At 34.9% G+C, this 11,909-nt stretch overlaps 1 protein-coding gene across 1 annotated transcript; it reads right to left on the bottom strand.

Annotated features, from left to right (window-relative positions):
- Window positions 1-3,586: 3,586 nt before the first annotated feature.
- On the bottom strand, window positions 3,587-11,543 carry LOC140887629 (glycine-rich domain-containing protein 1-like). Its single transcript, XM_073295014.1, has 8 exons — window positions 11,076-11,543; window positions 7,304-7,421; window positions 6,962-7,213; window positions 6,331-6,780; window positions 5,203-5,738; window positions 4,495-4,690; window positions 3,940-4,107; window positions 3,587-3,857 (listed from the first exon to the last, which is right to left on the bottom strand). The coding sequence occupies exons 1-8, from the start codon at window positions 11,231-11,233 to the stop codon at window positions 3,720-3,722; spliced, it is 2,016 nt and encodes a 671-aa protein (XP_073151115.1). The 5' UTR covers window positions 11,234-11,543; the 3' UTR covers window positions 3,587-3,719.
- Window positions 11,544-11,909: the final 366 nt, after the last annotated feature.

Raw genomic sequence — 11,909 nt, 5'->3', positions numbered from 1 at the left:
TGTTATCATTATTTTATCAAACTTTCTTTTTGTTTTTAACTTCTTCATTAGAAATGCATTTATAAACGAGATTTAAATACCTAAAAGTACCAAAATATTAAATCAAAATGATAAGTTCATGCATATTACTTTTTCAATTTAGGATTATAGATTTTTGAACTAAAATCTAAATTTTTTAAAATGCATTGCAGAATTTACATTAAATAATAATAAACAATATTTATTAAGATCTAATTATAAAATATTTTTCTAAAATAAATTATAATTAATTTATTTCTAAAAAAATTATTATTTTATCTCGTTATCATTATTTTATCAAATCACTTCGTGTTTTCAACTTCTCCATTAAACCTTATTCATAAATAAGAATTTAAATATCTAAAAATACCAAAATATTGAACCAAATGATAAGTTTATGAATGTTACTTTTTCGATTTAGAATTATATAAGCATGTTATTTTTTTATTATTTATTACAAATTGTGCAATGTATATTCTCAAAAAATTTAAATTTTGGTTCAATAATATATAGTCCTAAATAAAAAAAAAAAATCAATATGTTTGAATTTATCAGTTTAGTTCAATATTTTGGTACTTTAAATTATTTAAATACTTGTTTATGAATGCATGTTTACTGAAAAAGTTGGAAATACGAAGTGAGTTTAATAAAATAATGATAACATGTAAAAAAAATAATATTTTTTAGAAAATAATTAATTAATGATAATAAATTTAAAATAAAAAATAAAAAATAATAAAACAAAAAATATTTGCTAAATATTTATAATTGGATTTTATTAAAAATTGTGTATTATGGTTTGAATAGATTTAAAAGTATTTTCACAGAGGTCAAATATGCATTTTTAATATTTCACAGGGGTATTTGGTGCAAAAAAAATATCAAAATATTGTTCAGTCACATGAGGGGCGCGTGCGCAACAATCACTCATTTGAAGGGGCGAGTGCGCTAATTTTTTAAAAGGTTAGGGTTGAAGATGCTTATTAAAATTTTACAAGAGAGAAGTATGCATTTTTAATATTTCACAGGGGTGTTTGGTGCAAATAACTCTACAGTGTGTCTGATATATATATATCATGAACAACGTCCACCTTAGGCAACAGCTGACTTGAGAATCACTGATTGAACGTACAAGGTGTCACGTCTGTTGTTGTCCAAGTAGATGCCTATGGTGGTCATCCATGATATCAAAACTATATATATATATATATATATATATATATATATATATATATATATATATAGGCAAAAACTCCTATGAGACGGTCTCAAGGGTTATTTTTATGAGACGGATCTCTTGTATGGGTTATCCATTAAAAAGTATTACAATTTATGCCAAAAGTATTACTTATTATTATAAATATGGGTAAGGTTAACCCGTCTCACGGATGAGACCGTCTCACAGGAGTGTTACTCATATATATATATATATATATATATATATATATATATATATATATTACTAAATATTTAAATTATAGAGACTAAATTGGATTGCAAAACAAAATAATAGAATGTGATCAATTTGATTTAATGTTTATATATAGAATAATCAATCTATATCAATTATAAAAATATGAACCAAGTTCAAAGTTTTCTATTGTATATTGTCAATTTTTTTTTCGTTTGTACACACTTGAGAAAGTTAGTGAGGACGTTTTTGTAGAATAAATTATTATGATAATGTCAAAATTAACAAACTATGTATATACTAGATAAGGATCTAGTTTCTTAGAAAATTGAAACATCAAAATAATTCGTTCTTGTTTGTTTGTATATAAAATGAACAGATGTTTTCACAAAAATATTAATTAAATATTTATCTAGTTTTCTAGAAGATTGAAATATCAAAATACTTTGGTTTTTATTTATTTGTTTGTATGAAGTGAACATATTTTTTCATAAAAATCTTAATTAAATGTAATATATTATAAATCATATTTTTCAGTTGTCTAAAAGATTAAAATACCAAAATTATTCTAGATATGAATTGGTTTAATTCATCCAAAATATCCGTTAGACCGTCTCAAATGAAATCTATTAAAAAATTAATTAGATTTGTATTGACATGTGTGTAGGGCATATGTCGACTTCATATAGACTAACAATTGTGGCATACACGATGCGTATACACACAATATAAAAGATGAACGATTTTTTTAAATAAAGAAAGATGATTATATAATGTTGAATTACTTATAATTTTGGTATATTGGAACAAATTCAAATATTCTTTCACTAAAGAAAAAGAAAATAAATTTTAAATAAATAAATTAAAAAAATTTATCAAATTTGAATAAAAAAACAAAAGCCACAACAAATTAAGGGTATATTTGGAATATTAAAAAAAGTCTCAACAAAAGTAGTTATTATTAGATTTTTTCTCTTTATTAATAGTATAGATATGTGTAAAGGATTCTAATAGGGTCAAGTACTTTTGAAAGAAATGTTTCAATAAAACTCAATATAAGAGTTCTTATAAATCTATAAGTCACAGTTATCTATCTATTTCTATCTGTTAATTTATCTTCTATACATATTATAAAAGTATAAATCGAGGTCAAAGTTTTACATTGTGCATTGTCAACTTTATCTTTTGTTTATACATATTTGAGATACTTGGTGAGGATGTTTTTGTAAAATTACTTATTATAGTGAGTTCAAAAGACTCAAAACTACGTGCATACTAAGTATGAGTCCAATTTCTGAGAAAATTAAAAATTTTAAATTCTTTGATTTTTATTTACTTGTAGATGAATTGAACAAAAATTTTCCACAAAAATAAAAATGAAATGAAATTTCTACGAAAAACTTAATTTACAGAAGATTTAAATACCGAAATTCTTTTGCTTTACTTGTTTTTGTTAATAAAGTGAAAGGATTTTTTCCCCAAAAAACTTAATTTGTTTAAGGACTTGATGATAATATATTTATTTGACATAATTTAGGATTAATTATTTTAAAATGACAAATTAAAATAACAAAGTCAAATAATTAAATTGTGTTTTATCAAGGTTAATGTCATGAAGAATGTGTGAAACTTGTACAAAATTATAAGATTGATCATTATTATGTTTTTCAACAATTATAAATTTATTTAGATTTTGAACACATAAATTTTTAACAATGATCTTTTGCACGCATATATAATATATCGACAATAGAAGTGTGTTCTCACGTGTGTCGCTAGTGTCTTTTCTTAGTTTTATGAAAGGGTAGTTAATTTTCTATATACATATATAACTCATGGATGATGTGAAATTAGAAAGAAAAATCGTGGATTTCAGTACCTAAATCAATTAATGATATCTTTTGGACTTTTTCTTTTCTTTTCAAAACATTTGTAATTCATATAAAAGCAGTGCCGAGTCTATCAATTACAATTATCATATTCATCCAAGCTTGAAACATGATTCTGGCCTGCTAGCTCATAAATTATAGTTTGTTCACATGTTGACATGTTGTGTTGGCCATTTCCAAGTTTTGTTGCATACATTTTGTGATATCGATTCACAGGTAAGTGAACATGTCGGTTGTGAATTTAAGACATCAGAAAATATTCTGCAACGCATCGAAAAACTTTCATTTTTATTTTTATAAAACAATACTAATATAATTATCCCCTAATTGATTGTATCCATGTTGAGGGGGGTTGAACAATCTACTATATGCAGAAAACTGGTGGAATATCAACAAGAACCTCATTTCCTAGCAACTTCTTCGTTTGGGAGTCCTTTCTCCTTCGCGGTTTTCCCACCCGATGCCGGACTGTGATAACCTTCCTTCCCAAGTATCAAGGCGAGAATAAGGCACGGCAAAAGGAACCATTCTTCTTTGACCTGAAATACATGAAACGAGTATTATATGAACAAGGAGTGAAATGCTTTGGCTGAACAAGTACATTTTTCAAGAAAAAGTCACCTTGACAATGCCAGATTTCAAGTCCAGTAATGCCACTGCCCTGCCATAGGGGTCGTCTGCAGAGAATTCAACTGCCGTAACTAGGTGACGTTCGATTTCACGCCCACATTTATGTTTCTCGCAACATTTTGATTCGTAATCCAGCCTACTGCCGGGGAAAAGCCGTACCTAAATGAAGTCATTGGTCATTCACCATATCGATATAAGCGAAGCAAAGAAAACGCTACTGTTATGTTTCAAACTGTATTGTCAACCGAGCCCACCACAATTATTTTCATGCATATTTTTTTCTAACATGGTTTTACCCCAACAATACATTAAAAGTCATCTTCCTCAAATATGAGTATGTGTCCACCCTGTATAGAGAGATTCTACCAATAAAAGAAAGATTATCAAAGAAAAAAAAAGATGCCACAAATATGAATATTGCTGATTGCATACTTTTTCCAATAAAAAAAAAACTTAAAAGCTCAAAACCCAAATGATTTATTTTCGTTTTCAGTGTTTGGGTTTGTTGTCATGTGATTTAAAATATAAAAATGGACAAAGACTTACTATATGAGGGCCAGACAGCTGCAAGATGTGACCATCATCATCATTAGAACTTGGAAGCTGAAGGAACCACGGAGAATTCACCATAGACCACTCTGAATCCACAAACTTAGCCAGTGTACGTGTTTCTCCTGCAGCCGTGGTTCCAATCACCTGTTTTCTCTTGAATTTTTTGTTTCCCATCAACTTTTTCGAACTTCTACAATAAGATCAAATAACATAAGCTTGTGGAAAATCCAGCATACTCACTGAACAGAAAAAATTATTCTGCCATTTTTACTCGATCATAGTTGTGGAACGATTATGCAAATGAACAGATGTAACTCCTATTATTGTTCAATTTTAGACAGATATTAGTGAAGCCAAAAAGTAAAAGTTAGTTTACACCTCTATCACTTGACCTGGCAGACGTTTTTGTAAAGATTTTGAAGAACCCTTACACATGGACAACCTCATACCTCAATGAATCCATAGCACACAAAGCATGGATTATTGAACACAGAACAACCTCTAAGTTCAATCAAGAAAATATCTAAGCAACTAGCGTACAATTTTTTAGGATCGACAAAAGATGGCAAGTGTAATTGAGTATGCCATCGAATCATAATTGATCATACTGAATAAAGGAATCATGATACGCAAAAATTGCAAACCAAAGTCTAACATGATCAAAATCTCTTACACATTTTTACTTCCACAGTTATGAAATACCTCATTTGTAGGCTCATGACCAAATCTCCAGCAGCATCGAATACATGTGTCCTACTTTTAGCGAATATAATAGTAAGTACAGGGAACGAACAGGAAGCTTTTGAGAAGGGCTGAGAATTAACAATATGAAGTACATATGGCAGTGGGTTAGGTACTGTAACCGAGATTGCCACTCGTAAGCCGATTGGTTTGGATTCCATGGTGTTTGTATTTGGCACTAACTCCAGCCATTTCTCAAATATGAGACTGGAATCTGGGGACAAAAAATCTTCCAGAGATACTGAAGCAACACCCAGAGATTTGGATGATTTAGGTAACGGTAAACTGGGAGGAAAACAGGACATAAGTTCAAATATCAGGTGTCCAGTAGGTTCACAATGGAAGGTAGCCACCTGTTTTACCCCAGATTCAGAAAAAATTGTAAGGCTTCTCTTTGCATTAAAGATTGCATCAGGTTGTGTTTTACTGAAGGACACCAAGAGACTTCCCTTTTGCTCTTCTGGCAGATTTCTCACATTCACAAACTCCAACATGACCTGAAATATTACATTATTTACACAGCAAATCAATTTTGAACTTCGGTACTAGGATGTCAAGCAGGATAGACGAGGAATCAAACATCACTAACGACAGCTCTTATTTCTGAGACGTAGATACCTCGAACATACGCCATTTTCTTCTAAATGACTGCGATGTTTTGCTTCTTAGAAAGATACATATTCTTCAAAAAAAACTATGAATTTATCTAATTTCCTTAAAGTGCACTACGTTTCAAAAGGTCAAAGTTCCGAAATGCGATGAGACTCATGTTGGATAAATTCTATATTGGGTTTGTAAACAGGGAAGATGCTCACTGAGGAAGTTAGTGGGTATCGATCCACAAATCATTGTTACATAGACCCAGGATAAAGACGCAATTGCAAAAATCATCTGTGAAACGCAAAGGTGGAACTCAATATTAACTATATTGTTCATCATTCTAGAGTCATCTTATCAATGTCTGCCGAACATATCAAATAATAACTGAGATTCAACTTACCTCAATATAAATTGACACCCCTGAATAAACACACAAAACACAGAGAAATTTATGAAAAGCTTGGGACTTAGGTCAGAATAAGCTACTACCTCCAGGTCTTTGATCTTTGGAATGTCTATTTTCTGATTCTCGCTGGCAGCAGCCACCTTCTTGGTCGTGCTGATGGGGTAAGGCATAGTTCTCACAGGTGAAGGGGTGCTACCCCGGTACATTGCTCCTGCTCTCGAATACCTAGAACCATACATCTCCTCAAACGTTTTGGTGGTCGCGGAAAACCCGACATCCAGTTTCTCACCCTTGGTTCTGTCTGAATCAGTGTCATCATGGTTTAAAACCTTGCCCATTATTTCTAAAAGATCTTTGCAATAAGATGCTGGATGTAGCTGGTGCGTGTGCCAGATGAGGTCAATGTCATAAGTTGGAACAGAGAAGCTCTTCACAGATTTCTCTGCGTTTCTCTTAATTAGATGCAGAAATCCTTTGTATCTGGCCACAGCTCCCTCAAGATATCTATTGTCATTCATATGGGCCCTGGAAACCTACAATGCATATAAGGAGAGACATGTATGATCCCCCAGTCAGAAAATAAAAAGGGCTGCCACTGCAATGCAAATGGAAATATGGGATCTGCGTCTTGTCAAACAACAATAAAAGTTTTGAACATACTATAAAGTAATCAGATTAGAAAAAGTGGATAGCAATAAATATCAATATACTTACCTGGTAACAGAATGGACTTTGTCTCTGAACAGCACAGATCAAGTCGTACTTTGTGCATTTTTCATCTCCTTTTTTAGCATAGGCATTATCTTGAAGAGCACTGCTTGAATCCATTTGAAAGGGCTCAGCTGAGTACAGCATTTTCCAAACCTTCTCAGTTTCGCTGCCTGATGTTACTTCTAAAGAAGAAACAATGTTTTCATTGTCGAGAATTCTCCCATAGAACTCCTCACAGTCAGATTTATACCTAACCTGGAAAGATACAATTGTAATCAACATTTCAATGCTGCACAACTATCAGAGACTAATGAACTTTATGCAAGCACACAGTGAGGATCATACTGGATTGAGTCTGTGACAATGCCAAATCCATTCACAATCAAAAGGGACCACCAACGGCCCTTCGAAAAATGGGGATTCCAAATGTTTTGCGAGTAAGGGAAGCCAACAAGCATTGTACCTGAAAATTGGAGTTCAAAACTCAATGAATTCATACAAGTGCCCAAATAAACTCATCCTGAGCCAAGATGTGATACTAAAACCTGCGCCAAAAGGCATGGTATTGCTATGGCAATTATGCCGAGGAAAAATTTATGATATCGAACTGTCTTAAGAACTTTTATTACATATTACAAATTTGGAAAAATAAAAAATTGCAGAACTAACATCTCTATGATGAATGATCATCCACGAGCACAAGAATCAAGATTATATGTTTAGTCTTTTGTAATTCAAAAATAACAAGAAAAACAACCCTGCTAACAAGATCATACATCCATATCAAAACAGATCATTTCCAGCCACTGCCTAGACTACATATATGAGATCCTCAGTTAAGCATCACGAATACATTAAAAAAATGTTGGAATTTTATTTCCAACATTTCCAACATCAAGGGGGAGGGTTGTCCAAGATATTATTTAACCAACCGATGTGAGACACAATTAACATGCCAAGACACCCATATCACGTCCAGGAAGGCATGGCCCACTTATGGGATGGGTGGCCCAATTATGATTAGTCCAACCCATACGACGGCCCTGAACTCTGATATCATGTTAAGAAAGTGACTTGAACTGATACGACTCTTGGCATTAACATGGATCCAAAGTTAGTGGACCAACAACTTAATGAATGGGCCAAGAAAGGGATAATAATTGACAACCATGGCGATGAACAGAAAAAGCCCATACAAAGAACAAAGACCCAAATAGAAGAAGCAGAAGAAGCAACCGTCCGCCTCATTCTAGAAGATGCTCCAAACCCACGTGGATGAAAGATCATGTCACTTGAAGGAGGAAGCACGCACAACACGCTGGAGTTAGTTGAAGAGTTTGTTCTTTTCTATCGTGTGCATCAAGTTAGAAGAGGAGTATAAATATTGTAAATCATCAGTAATCAAGGGAAGAAGAAATTAGATACTACAAGATTGTGGTTGGAGTTTGCACATACTCGAAATTGTGCTTGTTACTATCATTGGTGCTCTCGTTTGTCATGCGGAATGAAGATGTTGCTGAAGCCATGCGCCAACTGGAGTCCAATTTCAAACTCCATTCGGACGCCCAACTGGCCAATTACACAAAAATTCTGGAAAATTACATGACATCCATGGACGTTAGGTTCCACCAAATGAGTCAGAAGTTTCAGGAGTCCTCAGGGAAAAAGAGCGAGTCTCCGCCTAGCGGCGAGTTTCATAAACCACAGCGTGATGGTGGTAAGGAGCTGGGGTTTTACATGAAGAATCTCAAGTTAGATCTACCCAAATTCAATGGTACTGATGTTCACCTTTGGGTTTATAAGGTGGAAAAATATTTCGATATTCACTCTATTCCGTCGGATACCCGTTTGCAATTGATTGCTTTCCAACTTGAGGGGGAGGCGGCTGTGTGGTTTCAGTGGATGGATCGCAATGGTGCTCTCACCAACTGGACGCAATTCTTGTCTGCTATACAAGAGCGATTTGGTCCTTCTCTTTATGATGATCCTTTGGGTCGGATTTCTAAGCTGACCCAAACCGGAACGGTAGCCCGTTTTCGCTCTGAATTTGAAGAACTCATGACTCGTATTACTGGAGTTTCTAAGTCTATGTTCACCAATTTCTTCATTTGGGGTCTAAAATCGGAGATCCGGCGTGAGCTACTCATTACTCCTCCAACTGGATTAACAGAAGCTATGTTGAAGGCTCAGTTATTTGATGATCGCAACATGGACCTCCGTGGGATCACCCTCAATGACACCGATCGTTCCAGTCCAGCGCCATTCAAGCCAGGAGGTGGGCCATTCTTACATACTGGAGGGGTTACTCCCGATTCTGGAGGATACCAGAAATCCACTACCTCCAATTCCAAGGTGCCCGTCAAACGTTTGACTCCAGCGGAAATTCAAGAGAAAAGGGACAAGGGTTTATGCTTCAGTTGTGATGAAAAATTTACTGCTAACCATAAGTGCAAAAATCGGGTCATGGTCTTAATGGCGTGGGAAGGAGAGCCCATGCCAGAAGATTGCTTTAATGATAGTCCAGAAGGCGAGTTTGAGGTGAGTCTGAATTCTCTCACTACTGCTTCCAATCCTAGTATCTTTCGAATTACTGCCACTCACTTTACTTCGCCGATGGAGATATTAATTGATTCCGGCAGCCACAACAACTTCATTCAAGAAGGTTTGCTTGAAAAATTGAAAATTCAAAGCGTACCAGCAAAACGTTTTCGAGTCTATATGGGTAATGGACAGTATTTGTGGTGTGACAAATTATGTCCTCGGGTTTCAGTGGTTCTTCAAGGCCATGAGTTTTTCATTGCTCTATATGTACTGCCGATCTGCGGGTTCGATGTTGTATTGGGAATGCAATGGCTAAGAACTTTGGGTCCTTGTTTGCATGATCAAGAAGCATTGACCATGGAATTCTCTTGGAAAAACCAGCGCATTTGCCTAAAAGGAAACACGATGACCACAACAACTTCAAGTTCGTATAGTCAGCTGTGTTCTTTGATTAGTCGAGACTCTATCCTAGTTTCTTTTTCACTGACTAAGAAATCGTTGGAAGTGAGTTTTGAAGAGGAGCAGTCTCGTACTCTTCCCATCACAGGTGAACTGCCGCTACCGACTCAGGAACTCGCGTTACTAACCCAATTTCAAGCAGTGTTTGACGAGCTTCAGTTACTGCCTCCTCATTGTACAGTAGATCATCATATACATCTATTTTCAGGTCCTCCTCCAAAAATTCCAATCCAACACCACATGCAGCTACTAGTTGATGGCCACCATAAGGATAAGGACTTCCTAGAAGGTGACTTAGTACTAGTGAAACTCACACCATATCGACTGACAACAGTAGCAAAACAGTTGCATCCAAAACTCTGCAAAATGTTTTTTGGACCATTCAAGTTTCAAGACGAGCCATTCCCCGGGATGGAGACACTGCACAATCTCAACATTAATGATCGACCTCTTTCTGTCCCGAAGGGAATTCTAGCCATACACACCATCAATATCAAGAGAAGGGCTATTAAAAAAGTGCTGGTTCACAGGTCAGGGAAATATCCAGAAGAGGCCACTTGGGAGAACTTCCTGGAGTTCTGCTCTATTTACTCACAACTACACCTTGAGGACAAGGTGATATTTGAAGGGGAGGGGAGTGATACGACTCTTGGCATTAACATGGATCCAAAGTTAGTGGGCCAACAAAGCAGAAGAAGCAACCGTCCGCCTCATTCTAGAAGATGCTCCAAACCCACGTGGATGAAAGATCATGTCACTTGAAGGAGGAAGCACGCACAACACGCTGGAGTTAGTTGAAGAGTTTGTTCTTTTCTATCGTGTGCATCAAGTTAGAAGAGGAGTATAAATATTGTAAACCATCAGTAATCAAGGGAAGAAGAAATTAGATACTACAAGATTGTGGTTGGAGTTTGCACATACTCGAAATTGTGCTTGTTACTATCATGAACCTATCTCACCCAACTCAAAAACTAGCTTAAGGGGAGGATTGCCAAGCATATATATTAAAGTTCGAGGGTGGGACACAATTAACATACCAACAATAACAAACTCCATCAAACATATCGAAGGGATCAATCCACATAAAAAATTAACAAGTTTCAAACCGGGGTCTTGCCTGTAAATTGCCCTCTCCAGCCCTGGACTTTGATAGAGCCAACGGTTCCTATCAACGGTGGCAAGAAATTTGAGGTGTCTTTTAGCCGCAGGGACAAGTTGTACGCTTATTGCAGTGCTCTGCGCCGCTTTCCACTCCAATTCCTGCTCCACATCCATTCTTTATGTTTCGTCTACTATACAATCAGTTCTCAGCAAAAATTGGTATACAAGTCTGATGGGTTTAACAAATTATTCGCAATCTAAAAGCTGGAAAGAAATTAGAAAAATGTCCGCAATCTGAAAAAGTTAACTGCTGGCAACTATGCGGGTAAAAACACAAGATCCAAATGAAATAGCGCCACTTGTGTAGAAACTGAAACAGTACACGATCAAGAAATTGAACAGGCAATGCCAAAGTCAATGGTAAAAATCAAGGAAGATTCAACGTAATTGCTTGATCTGAAATATCCTCCGTTGAAATTTCAAAACAAAAAAACAAAAAAAAAATCCTCCGTTGACGTACGTAATTTCGTGGCATAGAGTTGAGTTGATTTTGTCGTACTTAACGATCCTAACATACGATGTCATCGTTCACAGGTAGGCTGAACAAGTATTACACACGCGGCATTTAGTTTTGGGGATTTTTTTTAATTTAATTATATTTAAAATTTATATGGGTCCTCGGATCCTACAAGAATATTTTAAAAAACAATATTGGCCGAACATAAAACTCAAACATAAATTTTTTCGTTCATTGTCACGTCAAAAACAAAAAATCTCATCAATTCTCCACTATAACAAAAATTCAAACAATTTTTTTATAGATCCCACAATCAGTTCAAATATCTCAGCT

Source organism: Henckelia pumila, chromosome 3 (assembly GCF_033568475.1).
Source record: "Henckelia pumila isolate YLH828 chromosome 3, ASM3356847v2, whole genome shotgun sequence".
In the NCBI taxonomy this organism is placed as follows: domain Eukaryota; kingdom Viridiplantae; phylum Streptophyta; class Magnoliopsida; order Lamiales; family Gesneriaceae; genus Henckelia; species Henckelia pumila.
The sequence above is the reverse complement of the archived record's forward strand: the minus strand, read 5'-3'. Positions and strand labels throughout refer to the sequence as shown.